A 25,891-nucleotide genomic window follows, 5' to 3' on the forward strand; every position below is an offset into this window, starting at 1 on the left:
GGTCCCATCACTTCATGGCAAATAGATGCGGAAGAAATGGAAACATTGACAGACTTTATTTTGGGTGGCTCCAAAATCACTGCAGATGGTGACTGCACCCATGAAATTAAAAGACACTTGCTCCTCGGGAGAAAAGTTATGACCAACCTAGACAGCATATTCAAAAGCAGAGACATTACTTTGCCAACAAAGGTCCATTTAGTCAAGGCTATGGTTTTTCCAGTCATGTTTGGATGTGAGAATTGGACTGTGAAGAAAGCTGAGCACCAAAGAATTGATGCTTTTGAATTGTGGTGTTGGAGAAGACTCTTGAGAGTCCCTTGGAGTGCAAGGAGATCCAACCAGTCCATCCTAAAGGAAATCAGTCCTGAATATTCATTGGAAGGACTGATGCTTAAGCTGAAACTCCAATACTTTGGCCGCCTGATGTGAAGAGCTGACTCACTGGAAAAGACCCTGATGCTGGGAAAGATTGAAGGTGGGAAGAGAAGGGAACAACAAAGATGGTTGGATGGCATCACTGACTCAATGGACATGAGTTTGAGCAAACTCCAGGAGTTGGTGATGGACAGGGATGCCTGGCATGCTGTAGTCCATGGGGTCACAAAGAGTCCGACACAACTGAGCAACTGAACTAAATTGCTTTACAATATTGTTTTGGTTTCTGCCATACATCAACATGAATCAGCTATAGGTGTATGTAGTCCCCTTTCTCTGGAGCCTCCCTCCCACCACCCACCCCATCCTACCTCTCTAGGTTGTCACAGAGCACCAGATTTGAGCTCTTTGCATCGTACAGCTATCTAATTTTAAATATAGTAATGTGTATGTTTCAACGATACTCTCTTAATTCGTCCCACCCTCTCCTTTCCACCTTGTGTCCACAAAGTCTGTTCCCCTCTCTGTTTTTAAACATGTTTATGTCTCCTTTAGTTTGGGGCGGGGGTAGTGCTTAATCCTGATGGTCCTCCTAACAATTGTATTCAATATAATATTTTTTTTCTTCTTCTACCATTGAGCTTTGTAAATGAATGGCTTACATCTATAAACTCCTGCCATCTGGCTTCCAGCCCAACCACGACTGAAACTGCATTCTTAAAGCTCATGCAGGATTTCTGAAGCATTAAATGAAATAGCTCTCCTCAGTTCTGATTTCCCTTGACCAGGGGTAAACTTTTGAGGTTTAAAGCATCTTATTCCAACCTCTAAAACCACATTTTAAATGCATACTAGACATTTGTATTAGAGCATTCTATTGTTACTTCAACACAGTTAAAATGACTCATAATTTTCTCTACTGATGTTCCCTCTGAATGATTTTCCAATGTGTGACTGATGATGAGCCTGATGATGAGCACTGTAAGAGCAGGGATCACACTTTTCAGGTACATTACTATAGGTCCTTCACACTGCTTGGATGTAATCAACAGTCAGTAAATATTTATTGAAATGAACAAATGAATAAACATCATTCTTCCACTCACTGAGCCTGAATTCTTTAGAGTCATTTTGGATTCACCTCCCTCCTTTGTTCCATAAATTACATCAGTGATGAAACCTTGTCAATTATGCTTTCAAAATGTCGTGATTGAGGGTATGGATGAGGAGTCACATGAGGAGACCTGTTTGACTCTTTGCTCTGCAATTGTCAAGCTCTGACTTTGGGCATGTTCCCTAACCTCTCAATTTTTTTATCTATAAAATGAGGATAGTAAGGGTACATTATGGGGTTAATGAGAATAAATGAGGTAATGTGTACAACGTGTTTTGCACAGCGCCTGGCACACAGCAAGGGTTCAATAAATGATAGTTATTGAATTATCTTTCACTGCTCCCCTAGAGAGGTTTACTTACTGCTTCATATCTTTGCTGTTTCTCTTGGCTTGAATGCTCTCCTTTCTTTCTGCCCATTCAAAATGCTATTTACTCTTCTTGTTAATTTTATTTTTTAAAGTAATACATATTCATAGTTAAAAACTTGAATAGATTAATAAGACTTCTTAAGCAAAAGAGCAGACCCCTACTCCATCTTGCCTAACTTCTGATCTGTACTAGGAAAGCAACCACTTTCAATAATCTTAACTGTTTTCTCTAACATTTACTTTCATATTTCTAAATAATATCCTTATACTGATGGTTCTTGATCTTTCCATTTTTAGATAAATACTTATTGCCATCTTATTATGGAAGATAAATATTTAGACCTCTTACAACACCATCCTTTCCAATTTACTTTCCCTTCATCCTACAAAAGAGTTTTCTCAGAATCTTGAAGGCCAAACTATATCCCAGTGAATTCACTGTAGCTACTTGTGATTGCCTTTTCCCCTCCACTAAAATAAAATACCCTATCCTTTTAACAGTCGGTTCTAGAACTGTGTGTGCCTTTGATATCATGATTACTAGAATACATCTACTTCCCCTTTCTTAAAAGCAACACAATATTAGATCATCCACAATCCCCTTGGACTTCTGTTCTCCATGATTACTAACCTCATTTGTCAGTACAGTATCCTCAATGTAATTAATATGGGCTATTTGGAGCACTATAACAGGGAACCCTGATCTCATCTGACAAAGTGACATTTAAGCTGAAATCTGAAAGACAAATTGCAAAGGCTATGAAAGCATTCCTGCGGAGATGGTTGCAAGTGCAAAGGCTCTCAGGGGAAAAGGAACTTTGGGAACTCAAGGAATAAAAGGCAGCCAGTGGAGAGGATGGAGCTTGGTGCATCATGGGGAAAGAAGGCTCACCAGGAGCTAGAAAGGAAAACAGGGGTTAGAGAATTCAGAGCCTTGAAGCTGAGGTCCAGGCAAGATCTGAGCCTTATCCTGAAACCAATGAGAAGCTACTGAAAAGTCATAAGCAGGGGAATGATTTTATCTGATTTGCCTTCTAAAGATTTCTATGATTGCAGGGTGGGGAATGGACTGGGGAGGGCCAAGAGTTAGAAAGATACGGGTAAAACTGGTTTCAAGGAAACGTTAAGGGCAGCTTTGTAAGGGAGAACAAAATTTCAGATGGGCAAAAGGTAGTCTTGTGAGGTACTTTAAAAAGCTCAGCAGAAACCTTGGAATTTCTTTAACTTGCTGATGGCAGTGATAGGCATGCTCATATAACAGCTTCAATTTTTTTTCCTTTTTTTTTTTTTTTTTTAGTATTAGATGGAGGAGGGGACTCCTCCTCCCGCTCCTCCTCACCCTCCTGCTGAATCCCCGAATTGCTGACCAACCAATTGATCCCAGAAGCAGTTTGCCTCCCTCCTTCCCAAGCCTGGACAGCCTCCGGTCCCCACTGGATGGTCTACCCACTTGCCATGGTGAGATTTCTGAGGGGTTGAAGCGACCGAGGGGCTTGCACAGAAATAGGGCAGCAGAATTGAAACGGTCAAGGAAGAACAGTTTCCCTTCCGTTTCTGGGACGGCATGCACTAGCTCTAGTCAAGTTGAGATGGTAAAAAGGACAGGAGACTGCTTCCTCTGAACTCCTGCCTACAAGGAGCCTGGGGCTTCAGCTGCAGTCAGCTGAGGCACCATGAGAGTTGGTGTTATATACCATGGGGTCTGACAGTTCAGACAGCCGGAAGTTAGTTTTTGCAGTTCTGTTTATGGAACTGGCCGAATGAAAATGCTGGCTGATGGTCTGCTTTTCATAGCCATTGACAACAGCTTCCTACAACACCTGGGTCTTCTTTGGAAGCTGTGAAGAGGCACTGAAAAGAACAAAAATAATTTCTTCTTGTCTAAAAAAACCCCCAAAACTCACAAAGTAATCTGAATGTGTGTGAGAGTAACTCTTATTCAGGTTGCACTTGGATACGGAAAGAAACTACCTTGCATAAACTGCAGGTTTTGCTGAGCATATTTGATTTTTGTGGGATTGCATTTTTATAGTCAAGCAAATTAGTCTGGACCCATGAATATAGGTGTTGTGATGCAACAAACTAGGAAGATGAGGGAGAGACGGTGGAATTACAGTAACAAATGAAAATTTGACCAACAATATTTCTATATCTTGGGAGATCCTAAAAGGTTTGTTTTTAAGCTGGACAAAATGGCAATGGTATATGAGAAAATACTCACACAATGATGTGTGAGAGAACACCGAAAACCAATATCCAGTTCTCTAAAGTTTTTTAAGTTGGTCTGTTTGAATCTATAAGCTAAGTACATTTTTAAAATTTATTTCACAAATTGCATATGGAAAGATATTACTTATTATTTACTAGTAAGCACTTGCATATCCAAATGTCTAAATTCATTTTCTATTACCTATTTCACTGATAACAATGTCTCTTATTGATAAGGATTCTACACTTTGCCTAGAACAATTGACAACAACCTCTTCAACCCACAAATTCCAGTCAATATCTAGAACAGTGCCTGCCACATAGTAGGTATTCAACAAACAATAAGTGTATTAAATTACGTTAGTCATTCTCCTCAACAAAAGTAGTCAGCAAAACCTTTTCTATTTGAAAATACACCTTTGAAATATTAGAGACCAAAATCTAAGATCCATTTTGCCAATATAACAAAATATCCTAATATCTGATTGGGCTTCCCAGGTGGTTTAGTGTTAAAGAATAACCCTGCCAATGCAGGAGACACAGGTTAGATCCCTGGGTTGGGAAGATCTCCTGGAGAAGGAAATGACAACCTACTCCGGTATTCTTGTCCAGAAAATCCCATGGACAGAGGAGCCTGGCGGGGACTGAGGGACTAAACAACAGCAGATTAATAGACATCTAACATAAATCTTAAAAATCATTAGACATGACCTCAAGGGTAAGTAAATGCAAGGAACCACAATAGAGAAAGAAGTGGAAATGGACGGTTTTACTTCTAGGCAACCAGGACAGTTTGGGAACCTACCTTATGTGCCCTGCACTTAAGGCAATGAGGACGGGCTACTAGTGGCTCACACTATCAAGTGCAGACTTCCCAGGTGTTTCTGAAGATCCTAATGGGGAATGCAAAAGTAGGAAGTCAAGAAACACCTGGAGTAACAGGCAAATTTGGCCTTGGAGTACGGAATGAAGCAGGACAAAGGCTAACAGAGTTTTACCAAGAGAATGCACTGGTCATAACAAACACTCTCTTCCAACCACACAAGAGAAGATTCTACACATGGACATCACCAGATGGTCAACATCAAAATCAGATTGATTATATTCTTTGCAGCCAAAGATGGAGAAGCTCTATACAGTCAACAAAAACAAGACCGGGAGCTGACTGTGGCTCAGATCATGAACTCCTGAGTGCCAAATTCAGACTTAAATTGAAGAAAGTAGGCAAAACCAGTAGACCATTCAGGTATGACCTAAACCAAATCCCTTATGATTATACAGTGGAAGTGAGAAATAGATTTAAGGGACTAGATCTGATAGAGTGCCTGATGAACTATGTATAGAGGTTGATGACATTGTACAGGAGACAGGGATCAAGACCAGCCCCATGGAAAAGAAATGCAAAAAGCAAAATGGCTGTCTGGGGAGGCTTTACAAATAGCTGTGAAAAGAAGAGAAGCGAAAAGCAAAGGAGAAAAGGAAAGATATAAGCATCTGAGTGCAGAGTTCCAAAGAATAGCAAGGAGAGATAAGAAAGCCTTCCTTAGTGATCAATGCAAAGAAATAGAGGAAAACAACAGAATGGGAAAGACTAGAGATCTCTTCAAGAAAATTAGAGATACCAAGGGAACATTTCATGCAAATATGGGCTCGATAAAGGACAGAAATGGTATGGACCTAACAGAAGCAGAAGATATTAAGAAGAGGTGCCAAGAATACACAGAAGAACTGTACAAAAAAGAGCTTCATGACCAAGATAATCACGATGGTGTGATCACTGACCTACAGCCAGACATCCTGGAATGTAAAGTCAAGTGGGCCTTAGAAAGCGATCACTGACCTACAGCCAGACATCCTGGAATGTAAAGTCAAGTGGGCCTTAGAAAGCATCACTATGAACAAAGCTAGTGGAGGTGATGGAATTCCAGTTGAGCTATTTCATATCCTGAAAGATGATGCTGTGAAAGTGCTGCACTCAGTATGCCAGCAAACTTGGAAAACTCAGCAGTGGCCACAGGACTGGAAAAAGTCAGTTTTCATTCCAATCCCAAAGAAAGGCAATGCCAAAGAATGCCCAAACTACCACACAATTGCACTCATCTCACACGCTAGTAAAGTAATGCTCAAAATTCTCCAAGCCAGGCTTCAGCAATATATGAACCATGAACTTCCTGATGTTCAAGCTGGTTTTAGAAAAGGCAGAGGAAGCAGAGATCAAATTGCCAACATCCACTGGATCATGGAAAAAGCAAGAGAGTTGCAAAAAAACATCTATTTCTGCTTTATTGACTGTGTGGATCACAATAAACTGTGGAATATTCTGAAAGAGATGGGAATACCAGACCACCTGACCTGCCTCTTGAGAAACCTGTATGCAGGTCAGAAAGCAACAGTTAGAATTGGACATGAACAACAGACTGGTTCCAAATAGGAAAAGGAGTACGTCAAGGCTGTATATTGTCACCCTGCTTACTTAACTTATATTCAGAGTACATCATGAGAAACTCTGAGCTGGAAGAAGCACAAGCTGGAATCAAGATTGCCGGGAGAAATATCAATAACCTCAGATATGCAGATGACACCACCCTTAGGGCAGAAAGTGAAGACGAACTAAAAGCCTCTTGATGAAAGTGAAAGAGGAGGTGGAAAAAGTTGGCTTAAAGCTCAACATTCAGAAAACGAAGATCATGGCATCTGGTTCCCATCACTTCATGGGAAATAGATGGGGAAAACAGTGGAAACAGTGTCAGACTTTATGTTTCTGGGCTCCAAAAATCACTGCAGGTGGTGACTTGCACCCATGAAATTAAAAGAGGGTTACTCCTTGGAAGGAAGGTTATGACCAACCTAGATAGCATATTAAAAAGCAGAGACATTACTTTGCCAACAAACGTCCATCTAGTCAAGGCTATGGGTTTTCCAGTGGTCATGTATGAATTGTGAAAGTTGGACTGTGAAGAAAGCTGAGTGCTGGAGAATTCATTCTTTTGAACTGTGGTGCTGGAGAAGACTCTGGAGAGTCCCTTGGACTGCAAGGAGATCCAACCAGTCCATTCTCAAGAAGATCAGTCTGGTGTTCATTGGAAGGACTGATGCTAAAGCTGAAACTCTGATACTTTGGCCACCTCATGTGAAGAGTTGACTCATTGGAAAAGACCCTGATGCTGGGAGGGATTGGGGCAGGAGGAGAAGGGGACAACAGAGGATGAGATGGCTGGATGGCATCACCAACTCTATGGACGTGAGTTTGAGTGAATTCCGGGAGTTGGTGATGGACAGGGAGGCCTGGTGAGCTGTGATTCATGGGGTCCCAAAGAGTCAGACACGACTGAGTGACTGAACTGAACTGAATGGGTTTTCGAGTTCTCTCGGGGCATGCCTGCGCACAATCCTGGGCATCTACCCAGAGTGTGTGTTGTTTTTCTTAGATCATCTGGCACGTCCCCGCTGACCCCTCCCTCCACCCTGGACTTTGCCCACGGCGCTCCTTCCAAAGCCTTCTCACATAGCAGGTCCAGTTTAACCTCCAGTGCTTTCGAAGAAAGCTTCCCAGGACCCCCTTTTGAGGTTGCACCGGTGCTCTCAGCACTTGAAGCCTCTCATCTAGCAGTCAGGGACTTTCTAACCTGCTGTTTTTGCAGGTGAGTAGCCCCTTACCACAGTTGGGGCACCCCGCCCCCGCCCCACGCTGGGGAGGTCTTTTTCAGAATTCGCTGTATCCAGCCCCTAACACAGCCGAGTACAAACAAAATGCCCAGGAAAGATCTGTTGAAATGGATCTAAACCCCAGAGGGAAAGGAGAAGTGGCCCGTGCCCAGCATTAAAGGCCCTTCACGACCCCCAGGGGAGGCCCGCGGTGCAGCTGGCCCTGTCCCCAGCGCTTCGCTGGCAGGAGACGGTGCCGCGGCGGAGGCTCCTATAATGCCTCTGATCTCCTTCGACTAATTTCTTCTTTACTTTTGCAGAGGAATCTACATTCTGCTCCAGCAGCCTCTGGGCAACGCCGTTAAAGGGCGGTGCAAACCGAGCGACGTGGGGCGTTGGGATGGCCAGTCTCAAGGCAATTTTAGCTTCGGCTTTCCTACGTAATGTTTAAAGTTTCGCAAACTCCCAATTCTAAACTAGGAGCCGAGGGGGTAGAGCGTTTCCTGGTGCACAATTTTTCGCGTCCCAGGGAAGGTTCAGGCATTCGTGGCTTTGCCTCACCGATCCTTTTTCACATTTCCCACCGCGGGGAATCTAAAGAGCGCTAGTGGCCTCACTTCCAACCCGAAGCCGAGAACCGGGTTCAGCCCTGAGGTCTCAGCCCACTTCCTCTTCAACCCCTTGGGCAAACCCAGAGCGGGCGAATGGGGGAGCTCCCAGCCTACGGTACTAGGCGGATCGGAGGCATGGCGGGACTTACAACTCCCAGGATGCTCTGCGAGAAGCGATATGGGCGGGGCAGAGGGAGGGGCTTGGGTATAGGCGGGAAGGGGGGGGCTTGGGGTGGCAGGGAAATCCCGCCCCGCTGCGCAGCGGGCCACACAAGCCTGACTTTACAACCTCAGAGAGAAAGTGGAAGTGAGATGGTTTAGGTAGGGAGACAGGACAAGAAAAACCTGAGGAGGGAAAGGCGCGTTAGGTAGCTGAGTGAAGCGAGGGTAGTGGGGAGATCCGCGCCTCGGCACACGAGAGGAGGGGGCTCTTATAAATTAGTCCCCCAGCCCGCGCCCCGCCCGCGCTGGGGTCTCCACAGCGCCCCGCCGGTCCCGGCTCCTCACGCAAAGCCCGGCTCCGCCCCGCCGGGAGCGGGGAAGCCCGGTTGCCTGGCGGGTTCGGGGCGGGCCGGCAGGCTGCACCGTGGCTACCCGGCCCGAGTGCGGGACGGCCGGCGCGGCTGCCGCGGACCGAGGAGGGGCTGTGAGCGAAGCGGAGCGGCGGACGAATTAGGGCCGGGGCAGGGTAGGCTGCGGCTTCCGCACGAGCCAGGGGAGTAGTGTCGGGCTGAGGCGAGGTGAGGCGCGGGCGCCTCGGGAGGGTCCCCCGTGGCCGCGAGCGGGGCGGGCGCACGCGGGCTGACCGCGGAAAAGCGGGCGGTGGCTCCGCGGCAGGGAAGAGTGCAGACGGCGGGGTTCCGAGCCCGGCCGCTGGTGGAGAGCTCTGGGCGTCCCCCTCCCGCGGGAGGAGCCTAGCGCTCCTCCGCCATCCCTCCCCCGCGCGTTCGGCTCGCTATCTCCACGGGCTGCTGCGGGAAAGGCGGGGCCACCGCCCCGGCGCGGGCGGGGCGGGGGGGGGTGAGTGAGGTGGGGGCGGGGGCCGAGGGGGGCGGGGGGAGTTCGGCAGCGGCGGTTGGCGTGGGCCGCGAGCCTCGCCGACCGTTTCGCGCCGCCGGCCCACGCCGCAGTGTCGTGTGTGGACGGCGCCTTCTCAGACAGCCCCAGTAGAGTCCAGCACGGCGACCGCAGCCCTTCGACGCGATGTTCCGCCGGAGCTTTAATCGTTTTGTAAGTACACTCGCTGCGGGCTCCCCGCGTGTCGGTTCGCTTGCTCGCCCAGCCCCTCGGCCCCGGTCCTTCAGAACAGTTTCCTGAGGGAAGAGTGCGTCTCTGGGAGACACCAGCGGCGCCCGCTCTTACATTTTCACTGACAATGACGCTGCCTGGGGCGGTCGGGGGTGGGGAGTCAGATAAGGCTCTCGGAGCCACCCCGCCACCCCACCCCGACCCCGGCCCATTTATCGGAGCTTCCCTGGGGCTGTTCCTTACAAAACTGCCTCGGACTGGGGTGGGGGGGCGCCCTCCGAGCTGGATGGTGGGGGACCCCCGGGGGTTTCCGACCCAGGAGTCCCTTGGTGTTGCCAGTTTACTCGAAGATGGCGTTTTATTATCAGGGAGGTTGCTTTCTTTTGTTTCCTATCCAGGAGCACATGGAGGTAAACCTAGACCTGTCACCGTGGTCCAAAAAAGCCCCTGGGGGCTGAGGGGTGGGGCGGCTGGGGCCGGCCTCAGCCTGGCCCGGGGCTTGGCCGGCTGCTCACCCGAGGCCGGGCAAAACTTTGGAGACCCAGCCTGAACCTCTCACTTGAGGGTTTAATAAAAGCGAGGGCGGTCGTCGGGGTGGGCTGAGTCGAGGTGGAGACGCGAGGAGGCTGCACCGTCGCTGCCAGGCGAAGCGCCGGGGCTGAAGCCTCGCCGAGCCCCGAACGGCCCCAGACCCCTGACCCGGGGGGAGGAGGCGAGCTGCGGCTGGACTCCTCAGTCCACGTCGACCCCCGCCTCCCCGATCCCCAGAAAAGGGAATTTTATTGCCGGAGGGAGTTTGGCACCGGAAAACCGATTACTGACTTTCTTGAGTAACCTGTTCACTCCTAGATGGTACGTGAAGAATGGAGTGAAACCGGGACCATCTATTCTATGCTGCTATTAGTAGCAACTTCCTTAATTGCAAGATGAGTGTGGCGGGAATAGGATTTTATTTCTGCCAGTAATGTGAAAGGAAGGATTCGTCAATAAATGTTTTTTCTGGCCTTAGGAGAAATGGTTGTAGTGCTTGTGCGCGCCCTACCACCCCCCTTACAAGGTCTGTTAAAGAACTTGTCGGTTTGGCTGTTTTCCTGCAATTATTCGTAATCGAAAGCATTGCTAGCCTTTTCACGCATCGTATGAATTTGCTCTCGTTTATTTTTCTGCATTGAAACTTTCACAAATGTACCCTGGCTAAACGAAAGTAATTGTTATGTCCCCTTCTAGGCTATTATTATCACAAGAGTTGCTGTTAATGTTTTTCTAAAGTTTACCTCACCAGAGGCATGTCTTAGAAATTGGAGCAGGTTACCTGTGGCACAGCAATAGAGGTTGTGCCTATCAGGATTTTGAAATCCGTAGAATTGGCGCTTCTGTACTGTATGCTTTGCTAAAGCAAGTGACTAAAATTGGTTTCTCACATTTAGCCTGAGAAGGTAAAAAAGCATTGTGCTTCATAGTTCTATTTCATGTAGATTCTTGTGATCCTGAGTGTTGTTTGGGGGTGTTAGAAAAGGAAAGGTGACAAAGAGGACTAATTGTAATATTTGGAAAGAGGATAATCTTTTCACATGGCATTCTTATACTGGAAAACAACTGGACTGTGGTTTGTAATATATTCGGTAGCTCAACATTGAGATGATGACACCCCCCCCCTTTTTTAAGGATTTGAACATTTGCAACCAAACAACCAGTCTAAAAATATCAATCTAAAAGCCCCCTTCATCTTTCTTTTGCTCAGAGTGGTCTGTGTTGTTTGAGTCTAGTAAGGAAGCAGTGCTGGCTGGGGAAGGCAGGGCATGCAGTAGAATTTGCAGCAGTTGTTGAGGTGCCAGCCTGCAGGTTTTGAGGCTAGTACTTTGCATCCCCGTCCAAGATCTCTGCAGAGAATATACTTACACTGAAAGGAGCTTTGACCTCATTGTTTCGGCTGGAATACTCGACTGCTCACATTTTCCTGAGCAACCATGACTCTGGTTAACTCTCCAGAATTTCTACCAGTGCAGTGAACTGAAAGCTTCTCAGGAGTTGTATCTGAGCCCCTAGGCCTAGGGCAAGGAATTAATTTGCAAACCCTTGGACGGAAATGTGAAAATATACTATCAAATATGCTAAAGATGACTTCAGAAAATAATGTGGGGGGCGGTTTTTAGCTCCCCCTAGTCAGTAAGCAAATGCTGTCCTCATCTTTTTCTTGGTGGGAGACTGAGTGGCATCCCATTTACATCACTAGAAGGATACAACTAAAGATTTAGGTTCGTCTTTTGTCTTGCACAGCAATATAGATGTAGTCTAAGTTGTGTGCTTTTATATTTTGGAGATGGGGCTATGAATTCCTTTCAAAATTAAGTGTTTTTTCTTGTGTACCTGTGTACATCTGAATTTGACTTTGAATGTGATATAAATTCCAGTGATTGTTGATTGTAGTTCTGGTCACTGAAAACTAGCTACTACATGTTAGGGACAGGGCTTTACATTTTAGGGGCTTCCCTTGTGGGTCAGCTGGTAAAGAAATTGGCCTGCAGTGCAGGAGACCTGGGTTCGATCCCTGGGTTGGGAAGATTCCCTGGAGAAGGGAAAGTCTACCCAGTATTCTGGCCTGGAGAATTCCATGGACTGTATAGTCCGTGGGGTTGCAAAGAGTCAGACACGACTGAGCGACTTTCACTTAGATTTTAAACCTAACATGGGAAGTACTATCATCTTTTACAGCTCAGTAGAGAAAGGCAGTGGCAACCCACTCCAGGTACTCTTTGCCTGGAAAATCCCATGGATGGAGGAGCCTGGTAGGCTGTAGTCCATGGGGTCGCTAAGAGTCAGACACGACTGAGCGACTTCCCTTTCACTTTTCACTTTTCATGCATTGGAAGAAGGAAATGGCAACCCACTCCAGTATTCTTGCCTGGAGAATCCCAGGGACAGGGGAGCCTGGTGGGCTGCCGTCTATGGGGTTGCACAGAGTCGGACACGACTGAACTGACTTAGCAGCAGCAGCAGCAGCAGTATATGCCGAATCATTTTAAAAATGCCATTTATTTCTCCAGGGCCCAGGTTCTCCAGTTTTGAAAGAGAAAGTTCTTTCAGTTCAGGTCAGTCGCTCAGTTTGTGTCTGACTCTTTGTGACCCCATGAATTTCAGCACGCCAGGCCTCCCTGTCCATCACCCAACTCAGACTCACGTCCATTGAGACCATGATGCCATCCAGCCATCTCATCCTTTGTCGTCCCCTTTTCCTCCTGCCCCCAATCCCTCCCAGCATCAGAGTCTTTTCCAATGAGTCAACTCTTCACATGAGGTGGCCAAAGTACTGGAGTTTTCAGCTTTAGCATCATTCCTTCCAAAGAACACCCAGGACTGATCTCCTTTAGAATGGACTGGTTGGATCTCCTTGCAGCCCCATGGGACTCTCAAGAGTCTTCTCCAACACCACAATTCAAAAGCATCAATTCTCCGGCGCTCAGCTTTCTTCACAGTCCAACTCTCACATCCATACATGACCACTTGACTAGATGGACGTTTGTTGACAAAGTAATGTCTCTGCTTTTTAAATGCTATCTAGGTTGGTCATAACTTTCCTTCCAAGGTGTAAGTGTCTTTTAATTTCATGGGTGCAGTCACCATCTGCAGTGATTTTGGAGCCCCCCCCAAAATAAAGTCTGACACTGTTTCCACTGTTTCCCCATCTATTTCCCATGAAGTGATGGGACCAAGATGCCATGATCTTCGTTTTCTGAATGTTGAGCTTTAAGCCAACTTTTTCACTCTCCTCTTTCACTTTCATCAAGAGGCTTTTTAGTTCTCTTCACTTTCTGCCATAAGGGAAAGTTCTTTAGCTTGAGCTAAAAGAAATAGTGATTCATTGCATTTTCTAAAGACACAGCCTTGATGTCTTTGCCATTAAAAAGTTGTATTTCCTTTTTGATGAATTATGACTTTTCTTCTGACAATTTTGTGGTAGAAAGAAATTGGTGGATTTGGTGTAGGATTTTCGGATTTAGGTATGTAGGGGATGTCTTAAAAGATTTAAGAGTTGGGATGTCTGAGAGTATAATAAAAACGATATAGCCTATTCCCAGTCAACATCTCCAGTCTCCATAAATAAAATAAACAATGGTAGTTTTTTCTGTACAATTTACTTTCCTTTAAAAGAATGTTTAATTGGAAGTTTGGACTAATTGAGACTTAAGCATCAGGGACTTTTATTCTATCTTTTACTCTTCGTGAGTTTCATAGTGATTACACTAGCATTTTCACATGAGTTGAAAGGTTTAATGAGAATCTAAACAACAAGAATTCCCCCATTTGGCTTATTCACTTATTTCATGCTAACAAACAAGACATTACTTGATAAAGTAGTTCAGGGGACTTGGCCAGGTGGATGCTATTTAACTAGCCTGTCAGAGAATGATATTAACTAGGTGTGAATTTCTAGATCATTGACATATAAAAGCTTAAGTTTCGAGTTGAAATACTGGGAAAAAACTTATCTCTTTGATTCTAGTAGCTCTCAAACTGTTTTGGCTCCATAAAGAATGCAGCATATAGTAATATCATCATATAGAAAATGTTGTATCTGTCGAAGACACCCAGGACTGGAAAGAAGTTGACTGCATAAGGTATTTTAAGGAAAATTCAAAATAAGATAAAAAAATATTCAAAATAATGAAATAGGTAGCTAATGTATTTCTTTGAGTCTGATCTCTGGTGGCCTTTGCCTGCAGTGGCTTGAAGAAGGATTTCCGTTTGGGGCCAGAGATTGGAAGGCAGGTGGCAGCAATGAGAGCACTGAATCCTGGCCACTAGACCACCAGGGCCAGTGGCCTGTGACAAGACCCTGGCCCTTTGGCTTTGTAGAAATGAATTGCCACAAAGAGACGGAAAGTAGTGAAATAAGTAAAGTGTTTATTAGGAGGAAAAAGTGTACTTGTGGATAGACATACATAGGTGGGCTCAGAGAGAGAGCTGTGCCCTTGTGTTAGTTTGAATCACTTACATGGGGTATTTCTTCCAGGTTTCCTTTGCCTCATAATCTTGCTCTGCCTGGCTCTGAGTCTGCAGTTTGGTTTTTCTCAGTATCTTCCCATGTGTGCACCCACTTCTCTTAGCCAAGATGGAGTCTAGTGAAGAGGCCTCTGGGTAGGTTGACATTGCCTACTGTGGGGTGCATCCCCTCCCTTTTGACATCCGAGGAGGCTTTCTGTGCCTGTGTAGTCGGGAAGGCCTCCTTGACCTCGAGAATGAGGAATGTGTGGTCTATCTCTTATCTGGGCAGCTCTCTGCTCTGGCTGTTATCTTTGTCTTGGAGTATCTGTCCACAGGGGACAAACTCCAGCTGCTCAGCTTGGGGCCCATCTATCTGCTGCCTCAAGTCCAAGGCAAGACCAATTTAGTGAAGCAGTATATGGAGACAGTGAATAAAATTCAGGTAATTTGGGGGTCTTTTTGGAGCAAGGTTTTTTGTTTTCTCTTTGAATTAATATTATCAGAGTAATTATACTTTTTTTTCTTGTTTCACTTTACTAAAATCCTCAGCCTGACATTGCTGTGCATGGAAAATATTTAACAGTTTTATTATGTTTAGCAAGTTATCTGAATGTATGTAGTGCAGTATTTTTGCATTTACTCCAACATTACAAATAGCCTGTTCATCTTTGCCCCTACCAGGTAGTTCATACATGGCTGGATTTTTTTAAAAATTAATTATTTATTTTGGCTGCACTGGGCATCAGTTGTGGCACCTGGGATCCAGTTCCCAGACTAGGGATCAAACCCGGGCTCCCTGCTTTGGGAGCTTAAAGTCCCAGCCAGAGGACTACCCAGGAAGTCCCCATGGCTGGGTTTAACAGGTGAATTTGCCCCTATTAAAAGCAAACTTTTATTATCGTATTGTAATTTCTTTGAGGGCGGGGGTCCCTTTTCCCGGCATAAAGAACTTCCCCCACCAGGGATCAAATCCGCATCTCCTACGGTAGAACCGCAGTCTTAACCACTGGACACCAGGTAAGCCCCTGTCATTTCCTTTTAATTTCTGTGGCACTTTACATTAGTCTTTCTCCACTGGGAGAGAATCCATTCCTAATGCCCTAGAGAATCTGTTTTATGTTATACTTATCTCCTGTGCATGCATCTGTAGATGAGGGATTCCAGTTGAAAAAGGCTGCCCTAGACGTTGAAGGCTGCTGGGGTCAGGGACAGTTGGCACAGTGCCTGGTGCATAGTAGGTGTTTGATAAATATTTGAATGAAAAATTTTTATGTTTCACATAAATAATAGCTTCTGCTCATAGTGGTATTTATGAAATTCTTATGAAAAATGGTTAAAAATGAGGAGTTCCAGTTAATTGGGTGTGATACTGTGATTTATAATAACAAATATATATGTGTATTTGGTCTTTGCCTGTTTCTGGCCCAGAGCTCCTAAGACCCTTGGCATTTCCGACTTTGAGAACAATAAAGGTATGTTTTATAATGTTAATAACGTGAATTGGGAAAGCATCTCTGGTTGGCGGCTGGTCACCAGGGAAACCAACCCTTTGATTAGAGGGTTCAGTTCCACTCCCCTGATTTCTGGGGATTGGAGAGGGCCTGGTGATTGAGTCACCAGTGACCAATGGGTTAGTCAGTCATGCCTATTAATGAAGCCTATATAAACCCCCCAAAAAAACAGGGTTTGGAGAGCTTCCAGGTTGGAGATTTGCGAAGAGCACGCTGTGCTCCTAGAGAGAGCACAGAAGCTCTGTGCCCTTTCCCCATTCCTTGCCCTATGCATCTCCTCCATTTGGCTGATCCTTGTATAATAAACCAGTGATCTAGGAAGTAAAGTGATTCTCTGAGTTCTGTAAGCCACTCTAGTGGAACTTCTGATTTATAGTCAGTCAGTCAAAAGTACTGCTAACAACCTGGATGGAGGCTGGTGTCTGAAACCCAAGGTGGAGGTTGTTGGGAAGCCCAGTTTGTAGTCAGTTGGTCAGAAACACAGCTGATAACCTGGACCTGCTGCTGGTGTATGAAGTGGCTGGTTGGGGGAGTCCTGTGGGACTGAGTGCCTAACCTGGGGTATCTGATGCTACCTCTAGTCAGAAATTGGAGAAGGCAATGGCAACCCACTCCAGTACTCTTGCCTATAAGTTGAATTATGGGACACTCAGGTGATGTCTGAGAATTGCTTGTTGGTGTGGGGACACCCCTCCATATTGGAACTATGATCAGAACCTAAACATTGGTGTGCACTGATTACCAATTTTTAAACTATTAGAATAAATACATCTATACTGACCATAGTATAATCTCTTAGATGATTACACCATTTTATGATCTTGCAGAGCATTATTTCATTCAACAAATATTCACTGAACATCTGTTATGTACTGGGCACTATAGTAGGCCCTGGGACACATTGGTGAGCAAGACAAACTCCCTGTCTTCATGAGCGTTGACGGTCATTACGTACACGGCTGTGGATTTAGAGGACATGGTGACTGCTCTGTAACACATTTGTGACAAACCATGCAACTTGCTTTTTTGTGAATAAGTTACTATTTTATACTTACTTGTTTGTCTTTCTACCAGAAATAGAGTGAACAATTTCGATTATTTTCTGGTTGTTTGGATTTCAGATAAAAAGGAATTTGTCGCATTTGACACCTTCAATATGACCTAGACATCACAAAGGGCTCTTTTGCAAATAGATGTTAGTCTGATTCTCTGTAAAGTGGGACACCTATTTAGAAATGAATCACTACTACTTGAAGTAAATATTAAATAACCTGAAAACAAGTTTTGTCTTTTTTTAAAATCCTGATCTGGGTTTTACTGATTCAGCAACATAAAACTCAGAATGTCTTCTGAACACCTATAAGGGTTTACTGTTTGCTCCTTCTGTTTATGATTATTGTGCATAATTCAACCCTTTAGTGGGTGATACTGAGTGCCTATAAATCAGGTAGTTTCCAGTGCTCTTACCGAGCTTTTAGCAGAAGTGAGATTTGAGCAGGTAAAGCTGGCCAATTTCATATTGATACAACTATCCAGGTGAGCTTGTTTCCTCATGTAGGCTGCCGGTTGACCAGTGACTGTGCAGTGGGTTCTGAAAGGTAAAGTGTAGCCAGTGGCCCCTGTGCTGTGCTTAGTCACTCAGTCATGTCCAACTCTTTGTGACCCCATAGACTGTAGCCCAGGCTCTTCTTTCCATGGGGATTCTCCAGGCAAGAATACTGGAGTGGGTTGCCATGCCCTCCTCCAGGGGATCTTCCCAACCCAGGAATCCAGCCAGGGTCTCCTGCATTGCAGGCGGATTCTTTACCATCTGAGCTACTAGTGGCCCCTAGAGAACCATAACTAACATCCCCGCCTCTGGATGATGTGCAGAGAACTAGCTCATGAGTGAATTCAAATACTGGTTTGTTGAGTGATGGGAAAAAATCATTAAGGTTGACTGCTTGTTTAACCTGGTATAAGTTCTCCCAAAGAGGTGGAAGCATGGGACACAAATGAAAAACACTTTTCTTCCCCCCTCAAGGTGGTGGAGTTCCCTGTACATCTGTAGTGCTTTATATGGAATAATCTTTTGCTTCTGGAATTCTTCAGATTGGAAGGAATTTTCTGGTTGGGCAGAGTGAGGTTCTAGGCTTCCATAAGTGAAGTAGGTGCTATTTTCAAGTTTGTTTACATTCACTTAACACTAACCTCAGAGAAGGCAATGGCAACCCACTCCAGTACTCTCGCCTGGAAAATTCCATGGACGGAGGAGCCTGGTAGGCCGCAGTTCATGGGGTCGCTAAGAGTCGGACACAACTGAACGACTTCACTTTCACTTTTCACTTTCATGCATTGGAGAAGGAAATGGCAACCCACTCCAGTGTTCTTGCCTGGAGAATCCCAGGGATGGGGGAGCCTGGTGGGCTGCCGTCTATGGGGTCGCACAGAGTCGGACACGACTGAAGCGACTTAGCAGCAGCAACAGCAGCAACGCTAACTTTCCTGGCCTGGGATAAGGGTAGGTCAGTGGTGACTGTAAAACAAACATTAGCACAACTGCAGCATATGTTAACACTACTGCAGTTTAGTGATGAATGAGTACTCAGCACTGCAGATATGGGCGTGGGGTGCCCTGTGCCAGTACATTGGCAGGCAGCCCCACACTTACTGCAGCGTGTGGAGGGATTGCTGGTTTGGCTGACTTACTGATTATTTGAGGTTTATAGATAATATTGGACTGTGGATATCCAGATTTGGGAGGTTAATATGTATTTGTGAAGTACAGATTGTCATCAATTTTTTGCCCTGTATTTATTTAATAAAATATGGGAGGATTGGTGAAGATTACCTTGTTCAAGCAGATACCGTGTATTTTTTTTTAGACTCCTCCATTATATGTTGTCATAAAGTAGTGTGGCTATATTTTTCTAGTCTCTTTTTCATGTAGATATTGAAAAAATCAGCAGTTTTCTTGATAATGATTATGCCTTTAGCACAGCATCAAGTAAACAGTAGATGCTCAATAAATACTTTCTGAATTGATAGCATAGTCTGAGTCAGTAATAGACGTTGAAAAATGACCAGCTACTGAGAAGCTTATGTGTTTCAGACTGGGCTACCAATGAGTGCATGGCACTAAAAATAACATCCTTTCAGTTACAAAATACTACACTATATTTATTCTAAATGAGAAAAAAAATTATACTTTCCTACCCACTTGAAAAGGAAAAGCTTTAGCATTTACTTGATCCTAGTTTCTCGATCAGCGAAAAAGATTATGTTTAGTGCCTTCCCCTTTGTTGGCCAGTCACAGAAAACTATAACCCATATCCTGTTCTCAACTTCTAAAATTATAAACAAATTCATGTTCTTTTTGTTAAATCCCATGCATAAGCTTATATTTTCTGTTGCCACCAGCACATCAAATCTTTTTGAAAACCAAAGCTGCAGAATTCACTCTCTCAAGAGCGTTATTTGGATTCCGGATTTCACTTGGTATTTGGTGCTGGGTGGATACCTGCAGTGAGAAGGCAGAGCAACCAGAGGAATTGTGGAGTTTGAGGGAAGCAGTTTTGTTGAGAAAAGAGCCTTAACCTTGTTTAAAAAGGTTAGTGCAAGTCCTGGTTTTGCCATTTACATCCTAGCTTGGGAATTGGGCACTGTAGGTCCTGTACATCAAACTGTTCCCCAAAGTGTGGTCTTTAGACTACCTGCAGAAGAATCATCTGGGAAGCTTATTAGAAATAGACATTCTTGAGCCTCAAACCTACTGAATCCAAGTCTCAGGTGATAGGTGCCAGGAAACTGCATTTTTAGCAGGCACTCCAGGTAGTTCCTCAGTTCACAAAAAATTGGAGAACATCCATATTCAATAACCTGGAGAAGGGAACGGCTACCCACTCCAGTATTCTGGCCTGGAGAATTCCATGGACTGTATAGTCCATGGGGTTGCAAAGAGTCAGACACGACTGAGTGACTTTCACACACATACTCAATAAACACTGAAGTGTTTATTTTCTGTGTACACTCTGTTCCTGTTTCTGAAGTCTCCTTTCTTCACCTATAGGATGAACATCACACCTACTTGGCATGATTGTTGAAGTTTGGTAGGCTATTCAGCACATACCAATTGTGCCAGAGGTCCCCAGAACCATGCCCGGGTTCAATGGCTTACTGGCCAAACTCAGAAGACTCAGCATATAGTTGTCCTCACAGCTCTGATTTATTATAGAGAAAGGCTCCAAAGCAAAGTCAGCAAAGGGAAAAGGCTCAAGAGGCCATGTCTGCAGGAACCCAGGCATAGCTCCCAACAGTCCTCTCCCAGTGGAGTCACACAGGTTGTGCTTAATTCCTCCCAGCAATGTGTTTTCTCCAAAGGGAGCTTCTCAGAGACTCAGTGCCCAGGGTGTTTATTGGGAGCTGGTCACATAGACACACCTCCTCTGCCTGGTACATGCAGAATTTCAGACTCCCAGAAGGAAAACAGGTATTTAGCATAAACCATAACGTTGTGCCAACAGTTGAGGCACAGCGAGCTATTCTTACCACTTAGGATGGTGGGAACCTTCCCCACGTCCAAATCCCCAGACACCAGCTGTGTCTATACCAACCTTGTAAGCAGACACTTTTAAGAATAGCAGTCAGACCTGCTCGGTTAACTTTTTCACTATTAGGAAATACTGGTATTTTTCAGAGAAGGGAAATGACTGACCCTTGGTCATTAAGCTAATCAAGCAGCAGAACTGAGTCTGTCTGAAACTCCCAGCAATCATCACCTTGTTCTCATTGCTGTACACATCGTGCTTCTGGACGATAGGTCATTGCTTTGCAGATCACTGAATGTATTCACTGTCGCTTGCAGCAGAAGAGCAGCCTGCGGGTGATAAATTGATGCACCCAGTGGGGGAGCCAGGAAGTATTGATGTTTCTACCAGTTTAGCGTCAACACTTGCTGGTTTCCTCTCTGGAGCGTCACTGAATTCGTGGATTTTCAGTTTTTCTGACTTTTGTCACTGCCCCAACTCCTCCATGTTCCATCCATTTACCCATAGTCCCAGCCAACATTCATTAGCATCATTACTTCATCCCATTCTGTGATGCTTAGCTGTTAGCTTATAGGCAGCCAATTTTAAAAATCCTTTTGGGTAACACAGGTCCAAAGAGCAGGCATAGTGAAGAGTGTTTGGTCAAGGATAATTATATAGGAAAGGCTGCCAAAAGGAAGTCTAAATTCTTGGGCTAATGAATGAATTTTATGGAAATGTTTATAAGTAGTACTTTACTTCAGGATTTTTGAGTTCTGTGATCATGGAAAACCTCAGTGATATCTCTGGTTATTCTTAGTTTCAATCTTTTTTTTTTAATCTGTTATCAAAAAAGAAAATTAATAATTCTGTTATGATTTGGGGCAATGAATAAATTAGGAAATCATACGGGAAGATGCAGTAATCCTGCAGCTCAACGGGGAGCAGAAGCCAGGAGGGAGCTGTCACAAATAAATAACAGCTGGGTAGAGCAGATTATGTAAGTTACACCTGTTGTGTAAGCAGTTGGGATGTTCTTGAAGCTTCATAATTAATGTAGCTTGCAGTAATATAGATTAAGGGATCTATAATGTAGTGCACAATTTACTTTTGGCTTCTTTTCTGAAAACATCCATATGAATCAAAAGCTTCCTTTGAACACCCGTTTGTAGCTCAAGCTAGAACCCTAGCTGCTGCTGCTGCTGCTGCCACGTCGCTTCAGTCATGTCTGACTCTGTGCGACCCCACAGACAGAAGCCCACTAGGCTCCCCCGTCCCTGGGATTCTTCAGGCAAGAACACTGGAGTAGGTTGCCATTTCCTTCTCCAATGCATGAAAGTGAAAAGTGAAATTGAAGTTGCTCAGTCGTGTCTGACTCTTAGCGACCCCATGGACTGCAGCCTACCAGGCTCCTCCATCCATGGGATTTTCCAGGCAAGAGTACTGGAGTGGGGTGCCATTGCCTTCTCCGAGAACCCTAGCAGTCATCCTTAATAACGCCTTTCCCTTTATTTCCTACATCTGTTCTCAGCAAATCCAATAGGTTCTAATTCAGAAAGAGTTCTCAAATCCATCCACTTCTCTACTTGCCATCCCTACCACCATCCAAGTCCAAGCTACCACTATCACTTATCTGGACCATTGCAGTAGATGATCTCATCTACTACTGCACTCTTCCAATCCACCTTCCACACAGCATCAAAGGGATCTTTCACAGATGTGTATTTGAAAGCCTTCAGTGACTTTCCAGTACTCTCTAGATAAAGACCTGACCAGTATCAGGTGACTGACCTATTTCACTTAGCATGTTCTCAAGGTTTATTTGTATTGTAGCATGTATCAGTAGTTTATTCCTTTTTATGACTGAATAATATTCCACTAAATAGATATACCACATTTTGTTTATCCATTTGTCAGCTAATGGGCATTTGGATTGTTTATATTTTTTTGCTATTATGAATAATAATTCTGCCTTGGACATTTTTGTATATGTTTTTGTGTGGACATATTTTCATTTCTGTTGGCTGTGTACCTAGATTTGGAATTGCTGGATTAAATATTTAATTCTATGTTTAACATTTTGAGGAACTGCCAAACGTTTCCACAGCTCTTCTGTATTTATTACTTTAAAAAATTCTGTTAAAAGACATAGATAAAATTTATCCTAAACTTTTTAAAGTATATAGTTCAGTTGGGCTTCCCTTGTGGCTCAGCTGGTAAAGAATCTGCCTGCAGTGTGGGAGACCTGGGTTCAATCCCTGGGTTGGGAAGATCTCCTGGAGAAGGGAAAGGCTACCCACTCCAGTATTTTGGCCTGGAAAATTCCATGGACTCCATGGGGCCACAAAGAGTCTGACACGACTGAGTGACTTTCACTTTCACTTTATTTTTTCATAGTTCAGTAGTGTTGAGTATATTCACATTGTTGTTCAACAGATCTCCAGAACTTTTTCATCTTATACAGCTGAAACTCTCTACCCATTAAACAGCAACACCTCATTTCCCATTCCTTACTCCCCCCAGCCCCTAGTAACTACCACTGTACTTTCTGTTTTTAGGAATTTGACTATTTTAGATATCTCATATAAATGAAGTCCTACCATATTTTTCTTTTCTTTTTTTTTGCCATATTTTTCTTATTGTGACCTCATATAAATGGAGTCCTACATAGTTTTCTTCTTTATTTCACTTAGCATAATAGCCTCAAGATTCATCCATGCGGTAGCATGTGACATGATTTTCTTCCTTTTTAAGGCTGAATGATACTCTGTTTATGTATTGCATTTTGTTTATCCAACCATCTATTGATGGACATTTGGGTTGCTTCCATTTCTTGACAATTGTGAATATTGCTGCTATTAACAAAAGTGTGCAGATAATCACTTTGAGATCCTGATTTCAAGATCTCATTCTTTTGGGTATATATGCATAAGTAGGATTGTTGAATCATATGGTGGTTTTGTGTTTAATTTTTGAGGTACATCTGTACTGTTTTCCATAGTAGCTGCCACCATTTTACATACCCATCACCATTGCAGAAGGCTGCCAGTTTCTCCACATCCTCACCAACACTCCCCCCACCCCTTTGTAGAGGGTGATGTTTGGAAGAAGCCATCCCGATGGGTGTTTATATGGTTTAGGTTTGCATTTCTCTGATGATTAGTGACATTGAGCATCTTTTCATACTTTTGGCCATTTGTATATCATCTTTGGAGAAATGTCTATTCATGTGGTTTGCATATTTTTTATCAGGTACTTTTTTGTTGTCCAGTTGTAGGAGTTCTTTATATCTTAGATCTTAACCCTTTACCAGATATATGCTTTCTGTATATTTTCTTCCACTCAATAGTTTGTTTCCCTTTTTATATTTTTGATTGTTTCCTTTGATGCATAGAAGTTTTTTAATTTGATGAAGTCCTGTTTGTCTGTTTTTGCATTTGTTGCCTATGCTTTTTTAGTGTCATCTCCAAGAAATCATTGCCAAATCCAAAGTCATGAAGCTTCTCCCCTATGTTTTCTTCTAGGATTTTTTGTTTGTTTGTTTGTTTTAGGGCTTACATTTAGATCTTTAATCCATTTTGAATTGACTTTTGTATTTGGTGTAAGCTAAAGGTCCAACTTCATTCTTATGCATGTGGATATCCAGTTTTCCCAGTGCCATTTGTTGAAAAGGCTATGTGGATTTTAGGATAAATTTTTCTATTATTGCAAAAAGTCATCCTCACTTTTTACCTTCTGTCTGTCAAAGTACGTTAGTATATACTATTTCCCTCGTCTGATAAACCTCTCTCTTTTAGTCAGTTCCTGAACTTTTACTCATGTCTCAGGGCTTGTCTTAATCTCACATCCCCAGGGACGCTGTACCTAATTCTTCCCACAGGCTATGGCACGTTCCCAGGTTCTCATAGTACTATGAACATTTCTTCTATACTCTTTATCACAGTTGACTTTACATTTGCATATTATATTTGTTTGCTAACCTATATAGTATCAAGCTTCCCTCTGTCTAGTAAGTTTCATGAAAGTAAGAATTGTGACCATTTTTGGTGGTGGTGGTGGTTTAGTTGCTAAATCGTAGCCTACCCAGTTCATCCATCCATGGGATTCTCCAGGCAAGAATACTGGAGTGGGTTGCCATTTCCATCTCCAGTGACCATTTTTGCTTATTGCTATATCGCTAATGTTTCAGTGCCTGACATGTAGTAATATGCTCAATAAAAATTGAATGAATAAATGAAATTTGATTACTGTCTGTATTTTTAACCTTATTTCCCATTTATAATCATAGAATTTGAAAGCTTGTCTGAGAGGTAAAATTGTCCAGTCTTTAGACATCAGTGTTGTGTTCAGTTAAAAAAGAAGCATTACTCATATTTTAGAAATGACTTCATTTCCTCTAGAATGCTGTGTTTTAAACATATACAAGAGTATCTGTTTTTCACTATAATGTATTTAATGTTCTCTGATGTACTTAATGAAAAACTTTATGAGCATCACTGTTGTATACACATTTTCAACATTCACTTTGTTGAAGTTTGCTCAGTTCATCTCACTTGCATCCTACTCTTTGTGACTCCATGGACTACAGCATGCCAGGCTTCCCTGTCCTTTACCTAAACTCCTGGAGCTTGCTCAAACTCATGTCCATAGAGTTGGTGATGCCATCCAACCATCTCATCCTCTGTCGTCCCCTTCTTCTCCTGCCTTCAGTCTTTTCCAGCATCAGGGTCTTTTCCAAGGAGTCAGTTCTTTGCATCAGGTGGCCGAACTATTGGAGTTTCAGCTTCAGCATCAGTCTTTCCAATAAAGATTCAGGACTGATCTCCTTTAGGATGGACTGGTGTGATCTCCTTGCAATCCAAGGGACTCTCAAGGGTTTTGTCTAACACCACAGTTCAAAAGCATCAATTCTTTGGTCCTCAGCTTTCTTTATAGTCCAACTCTCACATCCATACATGACTACTGGAAAAACCATAGCTTTGACTAGACGGACCTTGTTGGCAAAGTAATGTCTCTGCTGTTTAATATGCTGTCTAGGTTGGTCATAGCTTTCTTCCAAGGAACAAGTGTCTTTTAATTTCATGGCTTGCAGTTACCATCTGCAGTGATTTTGGAGCCCCCCAAAATAAAGTCTCCTACTGTTTCCCTTGTTTCCCCATCTGTTTGCCATGAAGTGATGGGACCAGATGCCATGATCTTAGTTTTCTGAATGTTGAATTTTAAGCCAACTTAAAGTTCACAAAAGTTGAAGTTTGCTACTATACTTCAAACATACTGACTTCGAGAATCCCCTTCTGGTCCAGTGGTTAGGACTCAGC

At 43.9% G+C, this 25,891-nt stretch overlaps 1 protein-coding gene across 1 annotated transcript in view; it reads left to right on the forward strand.

Annotated features, from left to right (window-relative positions):
* Positions 1 to 8,461: 8,461 nt before the first annotated feature.
* Positions 8,462 to 25,891, forward strand: part of LOC112441535 (phospholipid-transporting ATPase IG-like) — a 167,529-nt gene continuing 150,099 nt past the window's right edge. Inside the window, 4 exon segments of the mRNA XM_059884533.1 lie at positions 8,462 to 8,633; positions 8,809 to 8,972; positions 9,067 to 9,346; positions 9,388 to 9,556. Coding sequence (XP_059740516.1) covers positions 8,462 to 8,633; positions 8,809 to 8,972; positions 9,067 to 9,346; positions 9,388 to 9,556 — 785 coding nt within the window.

The sequence above is a fragment of the Bos taurus genome, unplaced genomic scaffold (genome assembly GCF_002263795.3).
Source record: "Bos taurus isolate L1 Dominette 01449 registration number 42190680 breed Hereford unplaced genomic scaffold, ARS-UCD2.0 Super-Scaffold_1723_ScbfJmS_2085, whole genome shotgun sequence".
Classification (NCBI taxonomy): Eukaryota; Metazoa; Chordata; class Mammalia; order Artiodactyla; family Bovidae; genus Bos; species Bos taurus.